The 23,297-nt window shown below is 56.1% G+C and overlaps 1 protein-coding gene across 1 annotated transcript in view; it reads left to right on the forward strand.

Moving 5' to 3' along the window:
* The window catches only part of ASAP3 (ArfGAP with SH3 domain, ankyrin repeat and PH domain 3), a 63,044-nt gene that overhangs the window by 10,853 nt on the left and 28,894 nt on the right, over window positions 1–23,297 (forward strand). The window contains exons 2-6 of the mRNA XM_044997716.1: window positions 3,035–3,107; window positions 9,224–9,369; window positions 15,304–15,378; window positions 18,861–18,910; window positions 19,520–19,646. Of these exons, the coding sequence (XP_044853651.1) occupies window positions 3,035–3,107; window positions 9,224–9,369; window positions 15,304–15,378; window positions 18,861–18,910; window positions 19,520–19,646 (471 nt within the window). The remainder of the gene's footprint in view (window positions 1–3,034; window positions 3,108–9,223; window positions 9,370–15,303; window positions 15,379–18,860; window positions 18,911–19,519; window positions 19,647–23,297) is intronic.

A 23,297-nucleotide genomic window follows, 5' to 3' on the forward strand; every position in this document is an offset into this window, starting at 1 on the left:
CAGTGCATGACCATTTCGTACAGGGCTTCTTGTCCGGCCCAGCAACTGGGGCTTCCACTGTTTTCTTGGGGGGAAGAGAAGGATTCCCTGTCGAGAAGTCGGTCTGATAATCTTCTCTGCCTTCATGCCGTTACCGCCAGTTCTGCTGCTGGTTACGCCCCAAATGATCCCTCTCTCTCCTTGCTGTTCACGCCCTTCAAATATTTGTAGACTGTTATCATGCCTGCCCTTGGCTGGCGCTCAGCCACGCTACGGTTAACTCTTTCCCTCCCGGGGATCAATCTCTCTGATCAGCTCTGTTGCGCTGCTTTGGGGTTTGTCGATAGCTGGTCGGTAGCGAGGGCCCCAGAGCCGAATGCAGGAGGCCAGGGTGTGGTTGCACCTGTGCTGTACAGGGAGGGACTGTCATGTCTCTCCCCTGCGATAGTGGCAGATTAGCTATGGGGCCCGTGACCAGGGGCCCCGGCAGGCGGGACAGGGAAAGCCCCCATGCCCTGATCTCACTCCCTGGCAGAGAAGCCCCCAGTGCCCCCCGAGCCTCTCTCTGGCAGAAGCATCAGGGAAGCCCCAGCACCCAGACTCCTGCGGTGGTCCTGGGACTGGAGGAGCTCTCGCTGCATGCCATGGCCTCAGGACTGATGGAGCTCTCGGCCGTGGCCGTGGCACAGGGACAGAGCTTCTCTGGTCTTGAGGCAGCAGTGGGAGTGGGGGTGTGGCAGAAAGTAGCAAATAGGGTGCGGGGCCGCAGTGGGGGGCAGAAGGGGGAGGGACCCTGGGTGGAACAGGGGCGAGGTCCAGGGGAAGGAGCAGAAAGGGGTGGGGCCGTGGGCGGAGCTGCAGGCAGAGGGGGCGGAACCGCTGGTGGAAGGGGTGGGTGAACCTTCATCTGCCTCTGTCTGTGATGGCTCCGACTGGCAGGTGTTGGCTGTGATCTGTCCCTGAAGGTTTCCGCCGTCATGAATTGTTCCTGGGAGAATGCAGTGCCCTCTCCCTGGCCTGGGAGAGGGAAGCACCCAGGCTCTGGGTATAATTCCCTGAGGAGGGGAATGAGCTGATCCAATACCTAGAGGTCCCAGTGCTCCTGTAACTGGCAGATTCTCCTTTAGCTCAAGGGGGTTGAGTCCTCACTCATTACTGCAGAGTCCAGAGGGGCCCCATGGAGCAGGATAGGAGGACAAGAGAGTCCTGTGTCTCCACCGTTTAATTTCCTCTTTGGTGTTCAGGTAGCAGAAGTGGGGTAGATGTGTGTGGTTTTTTGGGGGGTGGGTGGGGGCGTGAACGCCACTGCCCCTTCCTGACTGTTACAGCGGCAGGTTGTCTCAAATCTCCGTCCCGGCTCACTAGTGCCCGTGTGCTGGATGGCACAGGGCTGTGCGTAGGAGTAGGTTCCGGGCAGCGCCAAGGGTGGGGGGACGGTCTCTAGCATTGGTTCGACTTCTCTTTGGCTGGGTCCAGGAGGTTTGCGTGTCGGCTTTCCACGGACGTTCGCCCTTGGCGAGTGCAGGCCTCCGAGGGGAGCGGACTCCTAGCGCCGATGCTCGAGGACCCGCTGGAGTGGGATTTCAAGCTGAATGTTTGTCAAATTCAGAGCTCTGGGCTGCGTTCGTTAGTTGCGTATTCATCCAGCCAGGGGCCAGGAGTGACTTGGGGAACTGACAAGGGCCAGGCTGGAGACGAGAATCGTTCATTGATTTCCTCATCCCCCCCCACCCCCGTTCCCTTTTTTTTGAGCCATGAATGAATCTGCTGACATCCCAGCCACTAAACGGGGGTGAGGGTTGGAGGCAAAACTTGTCAGACAAATAACTTGTGTGACCGATTTATCTGGGGAAATGGGACTCGTGCAAGTGTTGTGCCATGGGGAATATTGAGGTGACACCAGGGATGAAAGTAACTTAAGGGATGCAGGGCCAGGGTCCGGAGCAGACGGGGGAGGGGGGTCCCTCGGGGAAAGGGGCAGGTCCTCGGGCAGAAGGGGTGGGGCCTTTAAGTCCCCGAGCCCTTTAAATCACTGCTGCTACCCTGGGGCTCTGGCAGCTTCGGTTTATTTAGAGGGCCCGGGGCTCCGGCTTTGGTAGCGGTGGCTGGGAGCCCTGGGCCCTGTAAATCACCACTGGAGCCCCATGGTAGCAGTAGCTGCAGTGGAGTCTGGGAGCCCTGGGCCTATGGTGGTAATGACCCAAGGGCTCTGGCAGCAGAGCTCTGGCAGTGATTTAAAGGGCCCGGGGCTCTGGCCGTTGCCGGGAGCCCAGGGCCCTTTTAAATTGCCCACCTGGGGAAACTGCCCCCTGCTGGTACGGTCGGCTGTGTACTGGCTCTTATCGGTACACCTGACCGGACCAGCTTACTTTCACCTCTGGGTGACACACACGCCATCCTAGGTACGTAGATGCTGTGAGTATGTGAGTAGCTGCTGAGGGGCTGTGCCTCTGTGTCTGGAGAAGGCTGAATTTGTGGCTAAGGGACTCTGGATATCGGGGTGCAAATACTGTCTTTGCTGCAGATGCTGGATGACCTTGGTCACGTCACTTGCTCGCTCCCTGCCTCTGCTCCTCATCTGTACAATGGGGATAATGAGACCCCCCCGCCCCTCCCAAGGGGGGTTGGAAGTTGCTCTGATACTCTGGTGACAGAGTCCTTGTAATTAGAGACTGAGTATCTGGCTGTGCTTCGTCTCTCTTTATCCCACAAAGCCTGCAAAGGACAGGCCCTCTGGCTCTAACATGCGCTAGAGCTGGCCAGTTCCAGTGTACCTGGCTGGCCACGGGAGGGTCATGGCTCCTGTGTATAAAATGAGCGAGGATCTGGCGGAGGCTCTGCTGAACTCTGATGCCAGTTGGTCTAGCCAGAGCCCATGGCTTGGGAGTCCTCCAGCTCCTCTCCAAGCCCCCGGTGTGTTGGCAGCTGCCCCGGCACATCTGCATGACGAAGCGTCGGGCCCTTCAAAGGGACTTTGTGCAGCGGTTGGTGGTGGTGGTGGGGGAATCTCGGCATTGCCCAGCGAGTCTGACAGGCTTTTGTGTTTGCTTTGCAGAGCCTGGACGGTGACCAAGCAATTCTCCAGAGGATAAGGAAATATGTGAAAGCCATTCATGTCTCCGGGCTCAGTAAGTTCTGCTCCAGCGGCGGTGGCACGCACTGGCGGGCGAGGGGCAGCGGTGGGGGTGTGACTGCCCTGAAGGGGGAGGATTCTGACCAGCAGGTGCTTGCACGGCGTCAGATTGCAGGCAGTGCTGCAATCATTCTCTGTGATGGGCTAGGAGAACCTCCCGCCTCCCCGGCAGCTTGCTCTGGCGTTAACACGGGCCTGCCCCTGGTTTGCTCATCAGGGCATTTTTGAGAGCTCAGCTGATGGCGTACAGGCTGCAGGTTAGGATGTGCAGTTGTATTGCGGCCGCTCCTAGGGGCCCCAGTCGTGGCCCGCTGTGCTAGGCTCTGTACAATCACAAATGCAATCAGGCCATCCGTTCTTCGAGGCGGATCTCCGGCCTCTGGCAAGTGCCTGAACCCGCTGCTGCATGCATCTTCTAACTAGACAGGTGCTTCTGTGGTTCTCATCACGAGTGTCTGAGTCCCTAACTGTGCCTGATGAGAGTGCAGGGCTCCTGCAGATGTTCACCTGCTGCGAGATCTGATCTCAACAATAATTGCAGAGCAGAGGATTATTAGAATCCAGCTGCAATGCTGTACTTTGTGACTACCAGCTGAGTGGAATAGTGTTTCCATTTAATGTGCTCTAAATAGAGGGAGCCCTGTTTAGTGGGTAAAGCAGTAGAATTGTAATCTGGATATTCTGTGTTCTGCTTCCAAACTCTGATGTTGTGTCTGACTTCACCCCAGGCAACACGCTTCTACCCCTGTGCCTCAGTTTCTCCATGTGTCAAATTGGGGGAAATCTCCACCTTGCACAGGGGCATTAAATGATTGCATAAGGCAGAGAAGAAATGAGTAGAAGACATGGATATATGGTCTGTTCTGGTAGTGCCTAGGGAGTATCCAAGATTAAGGCCCCATTGTACTAGGAATGGTACAAACCTAGGTTGGAGAACCCAGGTGTCCTGGGCTTCAGCGTTCCGTCCTTCCTGAAGGAGGAATGATTCCCAGAGCGAATCACCCATAATAGTTACCATCCAGTGGTGTAATTCTTGGCCAGGCACTGGGCCGGTGAACGGAAGGCCAAGTGGCAGAACTGAGTTGACGGGCCGTTACTTTAACGGACCTTGCTCTTGTTCCCACGTGACAGGAAGGGGGTAGAATGGAGACACTGATCGGTGGGTCCTGTGTCCCTTCATGTCTCAATTCCGTCTCCTCCTTTCAAGACTAGAGAGTGCCAGCTTTTGCCATCTCTTGTCATGGTGTCTTGAAATGAGAGAGGGCCCTATGCCCAGCTGGCGGGAACGGATTCACCCCAGCCACAGGTCTGGGGCAAAGTCCTCCATCCATTTCTTGGTTCTGCATCAACTTAGTCCCCGTGCTGTACACCGGCTGTTCCCATTTGGCTTTGATACTCTCTGAACGGGCAGGGGAGGAAATGTTCCGCTGACTCTAAAGCATCTTTAAATCTTAAAGGCGCGAGTTCGGCTTTTGAATGCTAAGTCGGCTGGAAAGTTCTTTGTAGTGTCTGGTGCTGGGTTCCTGGGCTGGCAGCATCTGTCGGGCTCGCCCCTGGGCAGCACAGCCACAAACAGTGGGAGGCTGGGAAATCAGATTTGAATTAAACAGCTTTTGCTTTCAAATAAGTCCCCTGGTTTCCTGGCAGCGAGCAGTGAACTTTGGAGAATCTCGCTGAGCCAAATCCTTCCCCAGAGTTAGCCTGTTCCACAGAGCCCTCTGCTCTCTGATGAGGTGGCAGGGGAGAACCTGTAGGTCAGGGATTAAAGGGAGAGTGGGGTGGGTGGGTCATAGGGCAGCTTCTACAGGAGAGATTGAGGGAACCCCAGTGTGACGGGTTCAGTCACAGAGATCACCTTGGGACTGTCACATGACGTGCTGAAATTACCTCTGAGCCTGTTTTCCCTGCCAGCTTGGGACTCCAGAACTCTGCCTTGTTGAGCCAGACACTGTAGCCTGCTGCAACACAGACCAGGGTCTGGTCCACGCCGCCAAAGCTGCAGACTTTAACTAAAAACAGCTCAGCAGGTTACCTGCCTCCAGCACCCAGACACCCAGCTCCCAATGGGATCCAAACCTCAAATAAATCCATTCTACTCTGTATAAAGCTTATACAGGGTAAATTTGTAAATTGTTCACCCTCTATATCACTGATAGAGAGAGATGCACAGCTGTTTGCTCCCCCAGGTATTAATCACTTACTCTGGGTTTATTAATAAAAAAAGGTGATTGTATTAAGTATAAAAAGTAGGATTTAAATGGTTTCAAGTAATAACAGCCAGAGCAAAGTAAGTCACAAAGTAAAATAAAACAAAACACGCAAGTCTAAGCCTAATACATTAAGAAACCGATTACAGATAATATCTCACCCTCAAAGATGTTCCAATAAGCTTCTTTCACAGACTAGACTCCTTCCTAGTCTGGGCCCAATCCTTTCCCCGGTGCAGTCCTTGTTAGATCCAGCAGACATCTCAGGTGGTAAGCAGGGGTTTTCTCATGACTGGCAGCCCCTTTTGTCCCGCTCCACCCCCTTTTATAGCTTTGGCACAAGGCGGGAATCTTTTGTCTGTGCTTGTCCTCACCCCCGCCTTATCAATGGAAAAGTACAAGGATTAAGATGGATTCCAGTATCATGTGACATGGTCACATGTCACTGTAGGACCCCATGTCTCCATTCTTCTTGGCTTGGCCCTGTACACAGGGAGGCCTGCAGGTAAATAAACCGTTTACAACCAAGTGCCCTAGTCAATGGGAGCCATCAAGATTCTAAACCACCATTCATGGCCCACACTTTGCATAATTATAATAGGATCTCAGCGTTCTACTTCCTATTTCTGGCTTCAGATACAAGAATGATACATGCATTCAAATAGGAGGAATATATTCAGTGTTTTATAACCTTTGTTATGATACCTTACAAGAGACCCTTTGCATAAAGCATATTCCACTTGCATCATATTCACACTCAAGCATATTTCCATAAAACATCTGGAGTGCAGCGTCACGCCTATATCGCATGGTTATGGCATTCCCCCTAGAGGTGGCAGATCCCACTTCAAATCCCCCTTCCCCGTGGTTGGAGGGGAGGACTCAAACTGGGGGTCTCCCCAGGAGAGTACCCTAACCACTGGGCTACAAGAGAGGCCCTCTCCCAGCCTTGGCTTCTTGCCGAAACCCCAAGAGAGCTTGCCGCAGTGAATCCAAGCAGAGGGAGGGGCCTGTTTCTAAGAGTGGGGTGGGGCTTAGCACATGCCTCGCACCTTGGCCCCTCCCACTGGCCATTTTCAGTGAGGAGCCAGCTAGTGCGCTGGCTTCTACGAATCCCGTTCTGAGACGCCACCTCTCCCCGGTCGTTGTCCTGGGAGCCCGGCTCAGCCTTGGTGAATCCAGTACCTACCCGTTGGGCTCAGCGACGCTCGGGGTCCCCACGCCAAAGCCTCTGTGTGACTCTAGCCCTTCATCTCTGGGTGACCTTGGGCACGTTACTTAGATCGAGATTTTACAGCAAGCGGCTCGTGTCTTTGGACGCCCAACCGGAGACGTCTTAAAAGGGGCCTCTGAAAACCAGGTGCCTCCAGGTGGGTGACCAAAATCACTCTTCACCCCCTCCCTTGGTTTCCCCCAGGGTGGTGACAATGGTGATGTCCCTCCCAGGGGTGGGGTGAGGGTGGAAAGAGGTTAATGGTTGCAAATCACGTCTGGAGGTTTATTTTAAATTTAAAATAATGTCCTTTACTGTGTACTCTTGGGTACAACATATGTGCAAATCCTACTGAACCCCCCCCTTCCCCATTCTTGTTGTTACCACCCCATAGTCCATGCAACAGGGCAGTTCTGGGGTGGAGGAGGGCAGCAGAGAAGCCTGTACAGCTGTCCTGGGACTTCAGTACTTCTCTGTGTCTAGTTTCCTGCTTTTCTGATTACCTGCCTAGCTCTCTTCTGTACTTGCAACCCCTGGTGCACCTGTGAGGTACTTGCATCTTCTCCAGTGTGTCCATCCTCACGCCACACCTGGGAAGTGCTGTGACACCCCACCCCCCATCTGATATATGGGGACCTCGGGTGCAGTTTAGAGAGGCAAGATTATCAGAAACTCCTCAATCGCAGAAGCAGGCACTGCTGCGCAAGGGGCTCCAGCTGGGACCACCATGCACCCCTGGGACCCAGACTTGGGTGGGAGAGACCCCCTCTACTTTAGGGCACAAGGACTGTGGTGCTGCCTCCCCTGCCTCCAGCCATGTGTGGGGTGGTGATAGGGAGCTGCCGGGAGGAGCCAGGCAGAGACTCCAGCTGGTGGGAACAGCTGCAGAAGTACCCAAAGCAGGGACCCTCAGACCGTCTGATTTCCTTGCTCAGGGACCTCAGACCCTTTGCGATGGCCTTGACTGGACATTCTCTGCTCTGTGACTGGCTGGTTTGCTCCAGCACCTCTCCCTGCCCTCACATCTCTTCACCTCCAGCTGTGCTGCACACCCGCCCCCTTCACCCTCCTCTTCTCCCCGCCCCGCGTCTGTCTTGCCTTCCCTTCCCTTCCTATGTAGCTGACCCCTCTCCTAACTAAATCCACCATTTTAAAAAAAATGGTGACGCTAACATGCCATTCACTCCCATCTCATGGGTCACTCTGCCCGTGAGTTCTACCACGCCCCCCACCTGTGTCTATCTGGTCTCCTTAGGGCAAGGACTGTCTACTACTCTGTTTGTACAGCACCTAGCGCAATGGGACCTCGTGCTTGGCTGGTTTTTGACCGGAACACCCAGTCGAAAAGGGACCCTGGCCGTTAAAAGTCCCATCGGCGATGCTGCAGCGCTAAGGCAGACTAGTTCCTACCTGTCCTGGCACCGAGCTGTGCCCTGGAAGCAGCCAGCTGGTCCGGGTCCTAGGCAGGGGTGCCATGGGGCTCTGAGCACTGGCTCTGCACTCCCATTGGCTGGTTCCCGACCAATAGGAGCTGGGGGGGGTGTCCGAGAGTGGTGTATGGAGCCTCCTGGCCCCCTGCCTAGGACCCGAACATGCTGACCACGCGCAGCTGCAGTGCGGTGCCAGGACAGGCAGGCAGCCTGCCTTAGCTCCGCTGTGCCGCTGACCAAGGTAAGCCCCTGCCCCAGCCCTGAGACCCCCCAACCTGGAGCCCCCTTCTGCACTCTGAATCCCATGGCCCCAACCCTCAGCCTGGAGCCCCCTTCTGCACCCCAAAGCCCTCATCCCCCACCCCACAGCCAGCACCCCCAGATGGAACCCTCACCGCCTCCCACACCCCAACCTCCTGCCCCAGCCCAGTGAAAATGAGTGAGGGTGGGGGAGAGCGAACCATGGAGGGAGGGAGGATGGACTGAGCGGGGGCGGGGCTGTGGGGCAGGGCCTCGGGGAAGGGGCGGGGCTAGGGCGTTCGGTTTTGTGCAACTAGAAAGTTGGCAGCTTGGCACGCAGTCTGATCAGCCACTCTGAGACCTGGCAAACTTGAACCAGTGTCGTTGGGCGGGGGGGGGGGAGGGGTTAGGGCATTGCTTTTAGCTCCCTCTTTTGGGGCACCATCTCACAGCAGTGTTGCAAAATGTACAGGCTTGACAGAAGGCCAAAAGTTTGGGGGGTGGGGGTGGGAGAAAAGACAAGAAATAAGACCAGTTTTGGTTCATTTACCTTCCGGTGCCATGTTGTGTCATTTGCCAGGTGTGAGCTGAACGCAGGCCTTGAGTTCTAGCAGGAGGCCTTTTTGTTTGGACCGATTCCATTTTTCTGGCTTGCTTTTGCATCTTTTCCCATCAACACCTGGGGTTGGGCCATTGGGACTTTCACTCACTCTTCATAGCGGAGCTCATGCTCCTTAGCTCCTCCCCCCTGTCCCAGTAGGAGGTGCTGTAGAGCATGGCGCCGGAGCGCTAGCTGCAGGGGCGCTTGCCTCTACTTCAGCAGTGGGCGCTAGAGAGAGAGGGCGTAGGCGCGTTGGCCGGATCTGTCCGTTCACAGCCTCTCCCAGCAGGAGGCGCTGTAGAGAACGGCATGGTATTGCTGGCTAGGGGGGAAACGTCACAGTTGCTCTTTGCCGGCATGCGGAGTCTCTTTAGACCTTTCGTCCTGGGTTTCACTGGGGTCCTCTCCTTCCGCCCGCAGCACACGTCGAGAACGAGGAGCAGTACAGCGAATCTCTGGAGAACTTCGGCAACAACCACCTGTCCCAGAACAACCACGAGCTTTCCACCGGCTTCCTGAACCTGGCCGTCTTCACCAGAGAAGTGACCGCGCTCTTCAAGAACCTGGTAAGGAGCTGCTGCTCTCAACTCCTGCACCCCCTGTCTTTCACAGGCCCCTCGTCTCGGTGACCGGGGAGGAGGCGGTGTGAACAGAGTGATCTGCGTGGGTGCTTCCGGCTAAGGAACCAGGAACTAGAGGGAGGGGTGTGATACTAGAGAGAGCGTACAGTGATGGGCGGGAGGGTGTTAGATCTGTGACTTGGGGCAACTCTTCTTCTGGGGACCCAGTGTAGGATGGTGGCCCTTTCGAAGTCTCCTCCCCATCTCCATCATGACACTGGGGTGTCTCTCCTGCCACACCCCGTAGCTGCATAATGATGAAACATCTCTCTACGATAGCCCGAGGGATACGCGGGTGGCCTTCCGCTGCCTGTGATGTCAGGGCCTGGTCCCGCTTGGGACCCTCGTGGATCGTACTGAAACAAGAGATGAGCGCCAAGCAGGACACCGGATCCCAACGCCCGACAGGGCTTGGGGGCGGTTCCAGTCCAGAAGCTGGGTCACCGACCCTGACCTGAGGCCCGGAATCCAAGCACTTCCCCAAGGCCAGTGAAGGCTGAGAATCTTTCCATTGACTCCGTGGCCTTTGGATTAATCCCTGAAAGTGTAAACGTTGCGGGTAGGGGGATGACGTGAACGTTCCTGAGTTCTAGGGTGGGGGGGATCTCTGTCGGGGTCTCACTCTGTGGCTCAGACCCCTGGCTGCTCTAAAATCATTTTAAAAATTGGCCAGTTGTGTGTGTCTCCCCCATAGAGATTGGATGTGCTCCAACGTCACTAAAACCGAGGGGGGAAGCCTCTTGTTTCTCAGCTGGTGGCAAAATCCTGCTTCCTCTTGTAACTGACAGATCTCGCTGCAGGGAGTCCTGCGTCCACCTGTGCCAGGTCATGCATACGACATTTAACGTTAACATGCACAGACCGACGGGGTAGGGAGACCTCAGATGCCCGTGCACTTCCCTTAGGGTATACGTGCGCGCATCCTGTTTGTATGAGTACTTGCCTGGGGCGCGAGGGTACCGTTGATGTGTACCACGCACTGGCTCATGTAGCTGTGTGTCCAGGGGTACTGGCAGGAACGTTGAGTCCATGCAGTGATGTGGAGGCAGGTCTATAGACCCAGGGCAAAAGGCGCAAGCGCATGGACAATACAGGAGCAGATCTCGGGCTAGCCTGCAGCACGACCTTTCTGGTATCTGAGCACGTGACACAACAGGGCATTGTTTGGCAGTGCAAATCTCCTCAGGATTTTAGCTTAAGTTGGGCCCAGCACGGTACTGCTGAACCCAGGTAATTAACCAAATGCTTTTCTTGGCCGTTACTGTCGTTTATAAGCTTTCAAACCCTTCATGGTCCAATTCCCTGTCAGTCTCGCATGCATCCTCTCGTGGCCTAGCTGGAGGAAAATCTCCATAACCCTCCCAGCCAATTCTGGGTTCGATCCTCGGGAAAGATTGAGGACACCATTGATGCTGTCGCCTCATCGCTCACTCAGTCGAGCAGTGTAGAATTTGTTGAATATCCTCTAGCAGAGGCTTATCTCCTACCCTGGCATGGACTCGGGGCGGGAGGAGGCCGATATCTGTTTCACATCAAAAGCATCAATGATCCTGTTTGCCAAGAAGGGAATCAAAGCCCAGCAAGGCCTGTTGGAAGGAAGGAAGGAGCCCAAGGGAGTGGGGACAATTGGTAGAATATCAACCCAATTAAACAGGTGGGGAGTCTTAATTTGGCCTCAAGCAGTTTGGCATTAAGCTGAAATCTGGTTCCTTCAAGACCTCTCAGTCCCTGCACGGTGGAATCTGTGCTGAGAAGAGACCAGATCCCATGATGCTTTGGAATAACAAGCCCACACCCTGAGGAAGTTGGGTCAGTGAGAAATCCGGATGCAAAGTGGGAAGCGCCTGGTCTCTTGCCCGTGCACCCTGGTTGAAGTCAGTGCGGTTGCATTGGCGTAACAGCTCCAGCAGCATCCCCCTAGATCCGTTAAAGGGAAGATTGAAGCAAAGGCCTCCAGTAGCACCGATAGAAAATTGGGGGAAGAGGAGGAGGAGAAGAAGCTTTGTGAAATGTTCCTCGGTTTTGGGTCAACAGTTCATTTGGGCTGGCAATTCTCCACCCCCTCCCGGTCCTCAGCGGAGCTCTCCTAAGCGAGGAGCTGTCCTGGGAAAGGCGGAGAACTGGTTCCTCGGGTTAACGGGAGGGTTCTGCTGCAGAGCGCGTCTCTCCGCTCAGACACGGGCACTCCTCGCTCTTCCTGTGCAGGCACCCGCTTCGCTTCAGGTGTGGGAAATAGACACACAGTGGGACCTTCCTAATTGCTCTCTTCCCCGCTCCCAGTGCTTTGGCCTGCAGGGATTCACCTGCCTGGAAGAGGGGGGTGTGTGTGTGTGACAGACAGACAGACAGATAGGGTATGAAGGTTACATGCTGGCACCTGGATTCCCTTCAAGAGGGGAGGATGCTGTTTGCTCCTTGTCGTCCCCTGGGCAATCCAAGCCCCATTGCTCCGCAGGCTTCCCTGGGCCTTCCCCTGTTGTGGCCACGCGGTTGTGTCCTGCTGATGACCCTGCTTTTGTCTGCTGCCGGGTGTGGAATAAATACTTTAGGGGGAACAGGACCGGACGTTGCCTCTTGCCCCTGCAACAGGGGTGAGCCGCTCCCTGGCACCCTACCTGCATAACACTGTGCGGGAAGGCACGACCCCTCCGTGGTACCCTGTGCTGTCAGCTGGTGCCAGGAGGGCATTGCTCACTCCAGCTGGCTTGAGCCAGTGCACTGGGGTGGTCCAGGCCTCCTTGGCACGTGGGTCCCCCGGGGTAGACTGACTGGGCAGGTGTCAGTGCCCTGATGCCTGGAGTCCTGGTCTAATGGTTCTAATCTCATTGTGCTCAGCTGCCCCCCGGCCCTGAGACCTCCCCTGCGGGGAAGCACAAAGCAAGGGAGGTCCCCCCCCCCCAGCAGCTGGGGCCACGATCGGGCAAAGCGCCAGGTGTTTCGGCCTGTGGGGGAGGGGATGCTCTTTAAAAATTCATCCGTTCGTTTACGGGAGGGGAGGGTGCAGCGGACGCATGGAGACTCGGGCGGGATCCTGAGCCTGGGCGAGTGGGGCGGCACCTGCCGTCATCACAGCAGCTGTGTTCAGAGCTGCCCCCCACAGCCTCGGCGCGCAGGCTGTGCTCTGCGTGCGGGTCACGGCTCCGGCTCCGGTCCCCGGCTGCGTTCCTTGGCCTGGCTGGGCGTGTGCAGGCTTGTAACTTTCAGCAGCAAATGGTGTTTTCTCAGTGCAATGTATCCCGCTCCTTTCTAGATTCCTGGCAGGGTTTATGCTACCTCCACCCCTGGTCTCCCTGTGGTATTTCCTCTTCCCCCACTTCGTCTGGGAAAGAGGCAGATTCCACGGACTCAGTGAGCCGAGGCCTCTGGGTTTGCTTTAACTTTCTCTTTCTGCCAGTGGTTCCCTCTCCCCTCATCCAAATCTTGGCCAATAGTCCCCCTCTCTCCCCTGCTCCGAATCCCACTTCATAATGAGGTGTGGTGGCTTAGTGGCTAGAGTAGGCAGGGATTGGCCGTCAGGACACCTGGGTTCCATTCCCGTCTCTGGGAGGGAGAGTCACGTCATAGTTGCAGTGCGGGAAGGCTACTCAGAAGACCTGGGTTCTATTCCCCAGCCCTGCTGCTGACTCTCTACAAACGTTCTCAACTCATGCTGGCTTTCTGTGCCTCAGTTTCCCCCCAGTACAACATTTGTGTGTCTCCCCAGGCGTCGTGAGGGTTAATTAGCCTTTGTAAAGTGCTAAATGTCAAAGGGGGAGATGGGAAATCAGTGGTGCTATCCCAATGGGCCAGCACAGGCATTGGCGTTGGGGCTGTGGGTAAGAACCACCCCCCCGCAGTCGTGGATCAGGGCCTCATTGTGATAGGTGCTGTACAAACAGATGCTTCCGGTCCCAAAGAGCTTAAAATCCAGGTTGCGTGAGCATCTCATAAACACTCAGGAGTTCATCCTCCCCCTTGGAAGTAGGGCAGGATTGTGATCCCTGTTTTATAGATGGGGATCTGAGGCACAGGATATTCCAATGGCTTGGCCAAGATCTCACACAGTCTGAGCTGGGACCAAGGAATTCACCCCGGATCTCCTGAGTCCAGGGCTTTAACCACTAGACAATCCTCCCTCTGCAGCTGAACCTCCTGGCTGGCAGTCAGAACGCAGCACCAAGTGCAGAATGTTTGATGGCCTTTTGTGCCTGCCCCTTATCTCTGAGCTTCTGGAGGTTGCTGTCCTAATCCTCCCGTTCCCCCGTCCACACCCCTTGGAAACACCACATGTGGGACCAGAGCTGTGGCTTCACGTTCCAGCACAGCTGTCTCCCAACTCACGTGAGAGATGCTGGTGCAGGATACACGGGAACCCCAGTGATGGTTTCACGCTGCCCCTATTCCCCCTCCTGTTCCCCAAAACTCTTCTGGCTGCAGGGAGCTGGTGTCCCATCGGAAACTTACCCGGAGGGACGTTCCAGGTTCCGTCCGATGCTGGGAAGTGGCTTCTGCAGCCGTGCTGGCAGCTTCTCGCCTTCTTTGCTACAGTGTTTAATTCTGTGCTGATCGTCGCCGCTGGAGAACTCCTTTGATCATGGCCTTCGGGGTGGCATGGGGGTGGGAGGGCTGCTTGAACTAACCTCCCACTGATGTGGTTTGTGGTAACAGCCCCACATCTTGCAGCCATCCCCAGCTAACCAGCTACATCTGGCACAAAGTGGGCCCTTCCCCTCATCTTAACGGTTAAATCCGTGCCAGCTCTCCCAGGCGGCCAGAGCCTGCCTGGCTCTTAACGCTTAGCAGGCATGGGACTTGCCTGACCTCTTAGATCCTGAAGCTGCAGGGTGCAGTGTAGCCTGTGTGTGTCCTGTCCTGGGAGGAGGAGAAGAGGGTTGTTACGCTGTGGTCTGGTAGGGGCGGCACTGGATGCAGACTCGGGAGGCCTGGCTCTGCCACTGACCGGCTGTGTGATCTTTGCCGAGCCCCTTTGCTGCTCTGTGCCTCAGTTTCCCCACCTGCTCTTTCGTCAGACCATTTAGATTGGGAGCAATTTGGGCAGGGACTGTCTGTTTCCCAGTAAGTGTCTGTGTGCAGCACCCAGCATAACAAAGCCCTGATTTTCATGATGCCGAGAGGCGCCAATTGTAATACAAATATTTCCTTTAAACCCACCGCTGCTGTGATGCCTCCAAAACACGGGTCAAAGGTCAGGCCGCTGGTGTGGTGTGTGCACTGCTTATTACACTGATGGTAACTTGCCAGTAGCTGGTGTTTCTTCCTCGTCTGACTTCTGTATCCCTCTGTTGTCTCTCCTCTTAGGCCTGGCTGGTAAACGCTTGAGGGCGGGGACCTTCTTTTCAATATATGTGTTTGGCATTGCTCTAATCTCTGATTGTGGCCTTCAATCGCTGCTATGATACACAGAATGAATAGCCCAGAGCAATATTTTCTTGTATTAGTTGCAGGTTGGCGGTACAGGGAAGTCGTGCAGCCAAAGCCGGGTGGCTAAGCTTTTTAAATACAGCCCACGTACTATCTCAACAAGAGGGTGTCCTTCCCCAGGTCGAGATGAAGGGAGCATTGTGCGGTGGGTCCACTAATCTCCAGCTACAGATTCACCAGGGAACATTTGCACTCCAGGGCCCATCAGCAGGGGCGGTTCCTCTGTAGTCAGTGGCACACACCAACAGGCCCCTACCTAGCTTGAGTACCAGTTTTGTCTCCCATGTTTACCAGGGGTCGCACCCTGCCTGGGACTAGAGCACGGGGGCACCTAGTGGGTGAATAAGGTACTGCTGGTAAACCAATTGTCACATGGGTGAAGTGACCAGACAGCCTGTGCAGTTAGGGGCTGTGCACTAGACGCTTTGTAACCGCTCCTTGTTTCGCTGGGTTTTCCAGGTGCAGAATCTGAACAACATCGTTTCCTTCCCCCTGGAGAGCCTGCTGAAGGGGCAGCTGAAAGATGGCCGGCTGGTAAGATCCCACTCAGGTGGTGGGCACTTGATGTGAGAGGAGCAAGATGGCGGGGGGAGCCCAGGAAGGGCGGCTTCCGTCCAGCCGCCGTGTAATGTTGCTGTGTCCTTGTCTGGGGTTGACTCTTGTGTGGCCAATCCCTTGCCAGGAGCGGGTCCTTCCACCTGTGGTAGATGGCTCCCCTGTGTTTCCCCCTTGACTGATTGAAGCACCTCTGTGAGGGCCTGCAGTGGTTCATACTTCTACCCAGGTGCAGCCCTGCGCTCGTGCAGCCTCCTGAGGCCCGCGGGAGACGGGCTCCCCTCGTGAGGATCTCGGGAGATGCCCTGCTGCAGATCTGGGGAGGCAGGAAGGGACAGCCCCGACCCTCCTTAGCTCCCCGTCCCCGTGTAATATGGACAGTTCAGAGCTGCTCCCTGGGGGTGTCGAGCACCCCAGGATCTGAGGCTGGGCGATGCCCTGGCTACTGTTGCTTATTCATTGCCAAAGGCTTTTATGGACAGCTCAGAGCACCCCCATCCCCACATCGGGGGGCCCTGCCTTCCCCCCAACAAAGGGGCAGGGCTCCCCTCTCAGCCAAAGCCCTCTCCTTCCGCGCCTCGGTCACCGCAAGGAGACAGAGCTGCCTAGCAAGTCACGCGGCCCATCGGCCACAGCCAGCCCTGCAGCGGGGCACGCGGTGCCCAGACCAAAGAGCAGCTCCCGGTCTCGTGTGGCTTATCCGTGCCCGGCGGTCCCAGCTGAGAGCCGGGCCCGTTGTGCTGGGCGCTGCACAGACACGGAGCGAGAGACGGGCGCCGCCTCAGAGAGCCGATGGGGTAACTAGAGCAGACGGGGCCCCGGTTTGGTTCGGGGACGCTGAAGCACGGACCCATTTAAAGCCGGCCAAGGTCACCCAGGGAGCCTGCGGCAGAGGCAGGGGTTGGATGCTAGTCCAGGGCCTCCCCCACGAGATGATCCCTCCCCCAAAGCAACCTCTTAACTCTTGTCTCTTCTCCTGTCGGGGCCTCTCCCCTGCTGGCAGGTGTGACTGGACTAGAGCCTGTGAAGGGCTGTTACAGCTCCTAGCAGGCCCCAGTCTGCTAATGCCTGGGGAAGAGGCGATGTGTCTTCCTGTGCCCTGGGAGCCTGTCCCCCTCCAACCCGCACTGTGTCACGACAGGCACGGGGTATCCGGGAGGCCTGGCCTGCACTGGCGTTCTCCGGAAGGCAGCTGCAGCCCTCGGGCGAGTTGCAAACAGCCCCCGGGCTCAGGCAGATCTGGGCGCTGTCATGTCTAGCGTCTTGCACACCTGGATCAAGGGGGGTGGCCTGGGTGTGCAGAGCCCCCTCCCTGGGGAGGGTGCAGGGTTAGGGGGTGCAGGGAGGGGCCTAGGGGAAGAAATAAGGCTGGCGAAACAGTAACCGCAACTCCCTCCCCCATCCCCGGCTCTCGGCTCCCATCTCCTTGGCTCCTTCCCAGCTGCACCCTGAGAGAACCGGCCAAACGGGTCCCTCTGGGCTGGGGACTCCGGCTCCTGGGTCTCCTGCAGTGTGAAAAGCTGGTTGTCCCTCAAGAAACCGCTTCTCCCCCGACCCGCCGCGGTTTCCCACCCATCCCTGCCTTTGCCTTCCGCCGCTGGCTGGAACGGGCCCCAAGTGCCATGACTCGCAGGGGTGTCTCTGCAGGTTCCGTCTCTGCCCTGTGATCTGATTAAAGCGTCTCCCTTCGCGCAGCAGGGCTGGTGACGTGGCACCGGGAAGCCGATGTGCCGCTGCGGGGTGACCGGTCGGTACCTGGTGGTGGGGCGGGGCTGGGGACCCCACGATCTCCCTTCCCCAAGGGGTGGGGAGGGAGGCTAAGAATGCCAGGCAGTCTCTTCTGCCACCCGACCGGTGGGGGTGTTGAGCAGAGGGGGCTGTCCCTACCTCTGTCCCCCCTGACCGTGGGGTGGAGTGGCCTAGGGACTGCAGCGCTGCTGGGTCTTGCCTCCACATCTGTGCTCTGCTAGAGTCGGAAATGTGTGGGGAGCCCAGGACCACAGTGGCAGGGGGACGGCAGGCCGGGATGGAGGTGAATGGATGGGGGCTGTGTGATGTTGCGCTCCGTATGCTTTATAAAAATGTGTTTATATGATGTAACTGGAATATGCTTCATGCAAAAGGTCTCACATTGGTCACGGAGACCTCCTTGGGACTGTCACCTGACGTGCTGAATTTACCTCTGAGCCCGTTTTCCCTGCCAGCTTGGGACTCCAGAACCCTGCCTTGTTAAGCCAGACGCAGTAGCCTGCTGCAACGCAGACCCAGGGTCTGAACCACATCCCCAAAGCTGCAGACTTGAACTAAAAACAGCTCAGCAGGTTACCTGCCTCCAGCACCCAGACACCCAGCTCCCAATGGGATCCAAACCCCAAATAAATCCATTTTACTCTGTATAAAGCTTATACAGGGTAAACTCATAAACTGCCAGTATAAAAAGTAGGATTTAAATGGTTTCAAGTAATAACAGACAGAAGAAAGTTACCAAGCAAAATAAAACAAAACATGCAAGTCTAAGCCTAATACATTAAAACAGCAAGGAGTCCGGCAGCACCTTACAGATGAACAGATTTATTTGGCCATAAGCTTTCATGGGTAAAAAACCCACTTCTTCAGAGGTGACCCTCTGATCCCCAATACATTAAAAAACTGATTACAGGTAATATCTCTCCCTTGAAGATGTTCCAATAAGCTGCTTTCACAGACTAGATGCCTTCCTAGTCTGGGCCCAATCCTTTCCCCTGGTGCAGTCCTTGTTAGTTCCAGCAGGCATCTTAGCCCCTGCTTTTCATCTGACTGGGACCCCCTTGTTCTGTTCCACCCCCTTTTTATATCTTTGGCACAAGGCAGGAATCTTGTGTCTCTGGGTTTCCACCCCTCCTCCTAAATGGAAAAGCACCAGGTTTAAGATGGATTCTAGTATCATGTGACCTGCTCCCATCAGGTGACCTGCTCCATTCTTCCAGGGCTGGCTGGTATGTTCATAGGAAGGCCTGCAGGTAAATAAACCGTTTCCAACCAATTGTCCTAGTCAATGGCAGCCATCAAGATTCCAAACCACCATTAATGGCCCACATTTACTTGGCATAATTACAATAGGGCCTCAGAGTTATAATTCATATTCCTAGTTTCAGATACAGGAATGAGACATTCCTACCAATAGGAGGACCACACTCAGTAGATTATAAGCTTTGTAATGATACCTTACAAGAGACCTTGTGCATCAAGCATATTCCAGTTGCATCATATTCACACTTATAAACAGACTTTTCTAAAGGGTATGGAAGTGCAACATCACACTGTGTGTAGAGCCTAACCCAAGAATAGCAAAAGATGCTCCAGTGTTGTCGAGCCCTGCTCTGCATTGGCGGGAGGGGGAGGGAGCCCTGCTCTGTGCCCGGTTCCTTGCCAAGTAGAATCGGTCCCGGACTTCGCTAACTGCTGCTCTCTCTGTGCCGTAGGATTACAAGAAGCAGATTGAGAAGGCCTGGAAGGATTATGAGACCAAAGTGTAAGTAGTCCCGTTGCCCCTGGCAGGAACAGGCTGATCCTCCTCCTCTAAACAAAGGGGTTTTGTGTGGGGGCTGCAGCTTGAGAGGCGGCTGGGCCGAGGCAGCGAACTGGCTGTAAATTGTGCACTCTCGACTGGCCGGGCTCCAGCGTCAGTCACTGGTTAATGCCCTCTGGGTGTTCAGCACGAAAAGGAGATTGGGGGAATCTCCTGGCTCCTCCAGCCCCTCCCAGCAGGAGGCGCTGTAGAGAATGATCCTGCATCTTGGCAGGGGGTTAGACTAGATGACCCTTGCGGTCCCTTCTCACCCCATAGTTCTATGATAGGGCTGTATGGACAGGTGTGGGTAGGGTGACCAGATGTCCCGATTTTATAGGGACAGTCCCGATTTTTGGGTCTTTTTCTTATACAGGTTCCTATTACCCCCCTGTCCCAATTTTTCACATTTGCTGTCTGGTCACCCTAGGTGCGGGAGAGTTGACTTTGGGGGGGAAGCTCCGAGTTCTGCCTCTCCCAGTGGGTGCCTCTCCCTTGCCAACAAGAACTACGGAGTAATTAAGCAGACAGGAGGTTGGATCTGTCTTGACTTTTGCCATCCTACCTCCCCAGAGCAAAGATTGAAAAGGAGAAGGAGCGAGCCCGGATAGCGGGAGTCATCCAGGCGGAGCCGTCTCCGGGGGAAATCGCCGAGGAGACGCAGAAGGAGCGCCGGATATTCCAGCTTCAGATGTGCGAGGTGACGGGCCTTTCTGCGCCGGAGAACGGAGCTGAGGAGGGCGGTAGGGCCTGGAGCAGCCGTGGGTGCTTTTATCTGGAGAAGCCGTATTGAGGCTCTCCTGGGGTCCCCGTGGTATCTGATCCCTTTGCGCACGGTAATGAACGTCACGGCCTTGTCAGGAAGGGAAGGATTCATTCAGGTGGCGAGTTGAGGCGTGCAGAGAGACTTGCCCAGGGTCTCACTCAGGGAGTCTGTGGCAGAGCCAGGAATTGAAGCCAGCCCTCCTGAGTCCCAGTCCGGTGCCTTAACCACTGCGTCATCCTTGCTTAGCTCTAGCCAGGGCACTTTCTGCTGGAAGAACCTGGAAATCTGTAGAAAACAATCAAAGCGGATGAAGGTGCAAATGGGCCGTCGGTTATCCTACCCAACAGCCATCGTTGCTCAGATACTTCAGGGATGGGTGGTAGAGAAATATGCCAAGGGATCAACTCCTGCATGTCGGGGTGTGTGGGGCAAGGAGGGCGTAAGCCCAGGTCTCTCTTAGAACCAGGATAGACTCCTCGTCTGCCTTGCTCCGTTCATCCGCAACAGCCGCTCCACCCCCCAGCGCGCTGCTAGCCTGCGCCTCTCCATCTGCCACCCTCGCTAGGCCTTGGGCCCGCCCTGCCTTGCCTGTAGCCAGGCCACTGGCTCTAATTCGTGTCCCTCCCCTGGTTCCCAGCCACGGGGACTTGGCAGCAGGGAGCGCTAGGAAAACAGGCCGGGGGCGTGAATGGGCAGGTTCCCATCTCTCCCTCCTCCCAACCATCAGCCCTGCTGCTGGGGCCTCCCTCCCCCTCCCCTCCACCCCCTTGGCCTAAATGCCGGAGCACCCCACTCTGGCCACGGGTTGGGGAGCCTCACGGCTTCGCGTCTGAGCATGGAGCCCCTGGGCCGTGGCTTGCCCTGCCCTGGGCCAGTGCAATGCTGCCTCTCGACTGGCTCCCAGCTTGAGCAGGGTCAGGAGCTGGGGGGGATGGAGGGGAGAAACAAGGTGGGATATTGCCCATAGCGGGGCCTTACTCAGTCTCTCCGACACGCGACACTTCCTCCTGCAGCCCCCCCTCTCCCCGCCCCCCAGGGGTCTCCAGCCAGCGCTAGGAACCTGCCTTGACCTTCCGCTGTTTAACCCCTTTAGAGCTGGCGGGTGTCTCGAGGGTTAATGCCAGCTCTGGGCAGGGCCGGCTCCAGGCACCAGCGTAGCAACCAGGTGCTTGGGGCGGCCACTCGGGAGAGTGGCCACTCCGCTACTCAGCGGCAATTCGGTGGAGGGTCCCTCGCTCCCGCTTGGAGCGAAGAACCTTCCGCTGAACTGCTGCAAATCGTGATCGCGACTTTTTTGTTTGTTTGGTTTTTTTTTTTGGCTGCTTGGGGCGGCAAAACCCCTGGAGCCGGCCCTGGCTCTGGGTGCAGAGTGCCAGCTCTTTTCCAAGGGGGGGAAAAAAAAATCTCGTTGGGGTCAGACCCTCCCCAGAACCCTGGGCCAGGTGTTGGACTGTGTCTCTTGACGTGTCTCTGGGGAGGATGTCCTGCGTAGCCATAGCCAGCAGGCTGTGACCCAGCCGTTCCGGTATCTGCAAAGCTGGAGTTCCTGCTGCTACCGGCTAGCTCGGCATCTCCGGAGCCACTCGCCCGGCCCTGGGCCACGTGTGAAGTTTGCACAAATGCAGTTGTGCCCTATTTTGGGGGGCCTGTGTGGCTCGGTCGTTTTGCATGTCCTGGCCAGTCTGAGAGGAACCAGAAATCGGGTGAGAGCGAGAGCTTCCTGCTCCAGCTGGGGTGGAAGAGCCAGGGGGAATCCCAGGAGTGATGGACCAAGAGGAAGGATTTCAGCCTTGTGCAATAACACGTTGCGTGTCTGCATTGCCTTTCATCGGTGTTAGAAGCAAACATTAGTGAGTCAAGCCTTGAACCAGCCCTTCCAGCTAGGCGATCGTCATTATCCCAGACTAACAGCTGAGCAAACCAGGTTACGCAGCAGGTAAGCAGTGGAACCCAGGATTCCTGCTGCCTAGTCCCCCCCCCCTCCCCTGCTTTAACTACTAGTCAGTATTGCCCTCCTGGAAACAAGAAAGGAACCCAGGAGTCCTGACTTCCCAATCCCTAGAGCCATGCCCCTCCTAGCACTGGGAGTAGCGCACAGGAGTGCTGCCTCTCCCATCCCTCCCTATCCACTTGACGACATCCTCGCCGCGGACAGGGCTGAAGAAAACTGCAGCTGGGAGAATGGTCCATGGTTAGCGTTTGCACCTGGAGTGGGTCCCCAAGGACCTTCGGCTGCCGTAGCCAGAACTGAGTGTCAGGCTGTGGCTGCAGAGAGGGCTGCCCCGATGGGGCCAGATCCTGGCAGGACTGGAGAGCAGAGGGGAGGATCCCGCGAGCTGCTTGCCTGCCTTGTTGTGGTTTTGGGCTACGTGGATGGGCTGGAGATCTGGGGGGGTGAGCCAGGGACTGAGTCATCTCTTTGAATAGCTTCACTGTTAAATAAATAACAGCACATGGAAACACTCAGTGTTCACAGCGCGGCCGTAGGGAGGGGCTCTGTTCCAGGGGCTGCAGTGGAAAAAGAGAGAAGATGCAGGCATGGGATCTTGTATGTGTTCCCCCCCCGTGTACCTGCTGTGCTACATTAGGGCTATTTGATTTCACCCTCAGCTCAGTGCTCAGTTCTGTCCCTGGGCGGGTTTATGTTCCCCTCAGCTCTGTAGATCAGTCCATCTCATACCCTTGGGAGCAAAAAACCCCCCATATAGTCCAAGGAATCACCACTGCCGGTTAGCTGTACAGGGTCTATGACACCCAGCCAGGCAGTCCCCATTCCAGTCTGAACCTCTGCATGGCTTTTCTGGTCAGTAATTTATAAGCCAGCGAGGCCAAACGTTCCAGTGTTGGCCCCCAGTTTGCTCGGGGGGTGGATTGAGAGCGCTAGGCCGGGATCCATGGAACCCGTGCCCTTCCCCAGGCTCCTGCTTTCATCAAATAATTCCTTTAACCTCACAAGGCAGGGAAGTATCATTTCTGCTTTGTGGAGGGGGGAACTGAGGCACAGAGAGATGATGTGATTTGCCCAAGGTCTCCCAGGAAGTCAGTAGCAGAGCCAAGAATAGACGCTTCCCCGCCCCACACACACACACCCCAGGAGTCCTGCCTCCCCTTGCTCTAACCACTAGAGACACCAGTCCCGTCTCAGAGCCAGAAATAGAACCCAGGAGTCCCAATATTCTCCTCTGACCACTCCACTCGGTTTAAGCGATATTCCCTCTTTATCTCTCGCTCACCCCCAGCTTCCCTCGAACAAAGGCTCTATATAGCTCTGCTCTGGCCTATTACACCAATCCTCCATGCCCCTTTTCTGGGCTTGTGACTCGTTTCTCCAGCTGTGCTCCTGGCAAGGAGGGAGAAATAAAAATCGCCCCTCCCTTGCCCGACTGTAATGCTCTACTGTGCAGCCGTCTGGGAGACGGTATAAAAAGAGAACCCAGCTCGTCACACAACGCTTTCCCCCCTGGCCGCCTCACGCTCCTTGCCTCCAAAATACACAGACACAGGATCTTCCTAATGAGAGCCACGTTAACCTCTTCGCTGCTGCCTCGTCTTCCAGGGGCATGAACCGAGCCCCGTGCTGGTTTT

This window comes from Mauremys mutica, chromosome 23, assembly GCF_020497125.1.
Source record: "Mauremys mutica isolate MM-2020 ecotype Southern chromosome 23, ASM2049712v1, whole genome shotgun sequence".
NCBI classification, from domain to species: Eukaryota; Metazoa; Chordata; order Testudines; family Geoemydidae; genus Mauremys; species Mauremys mutica.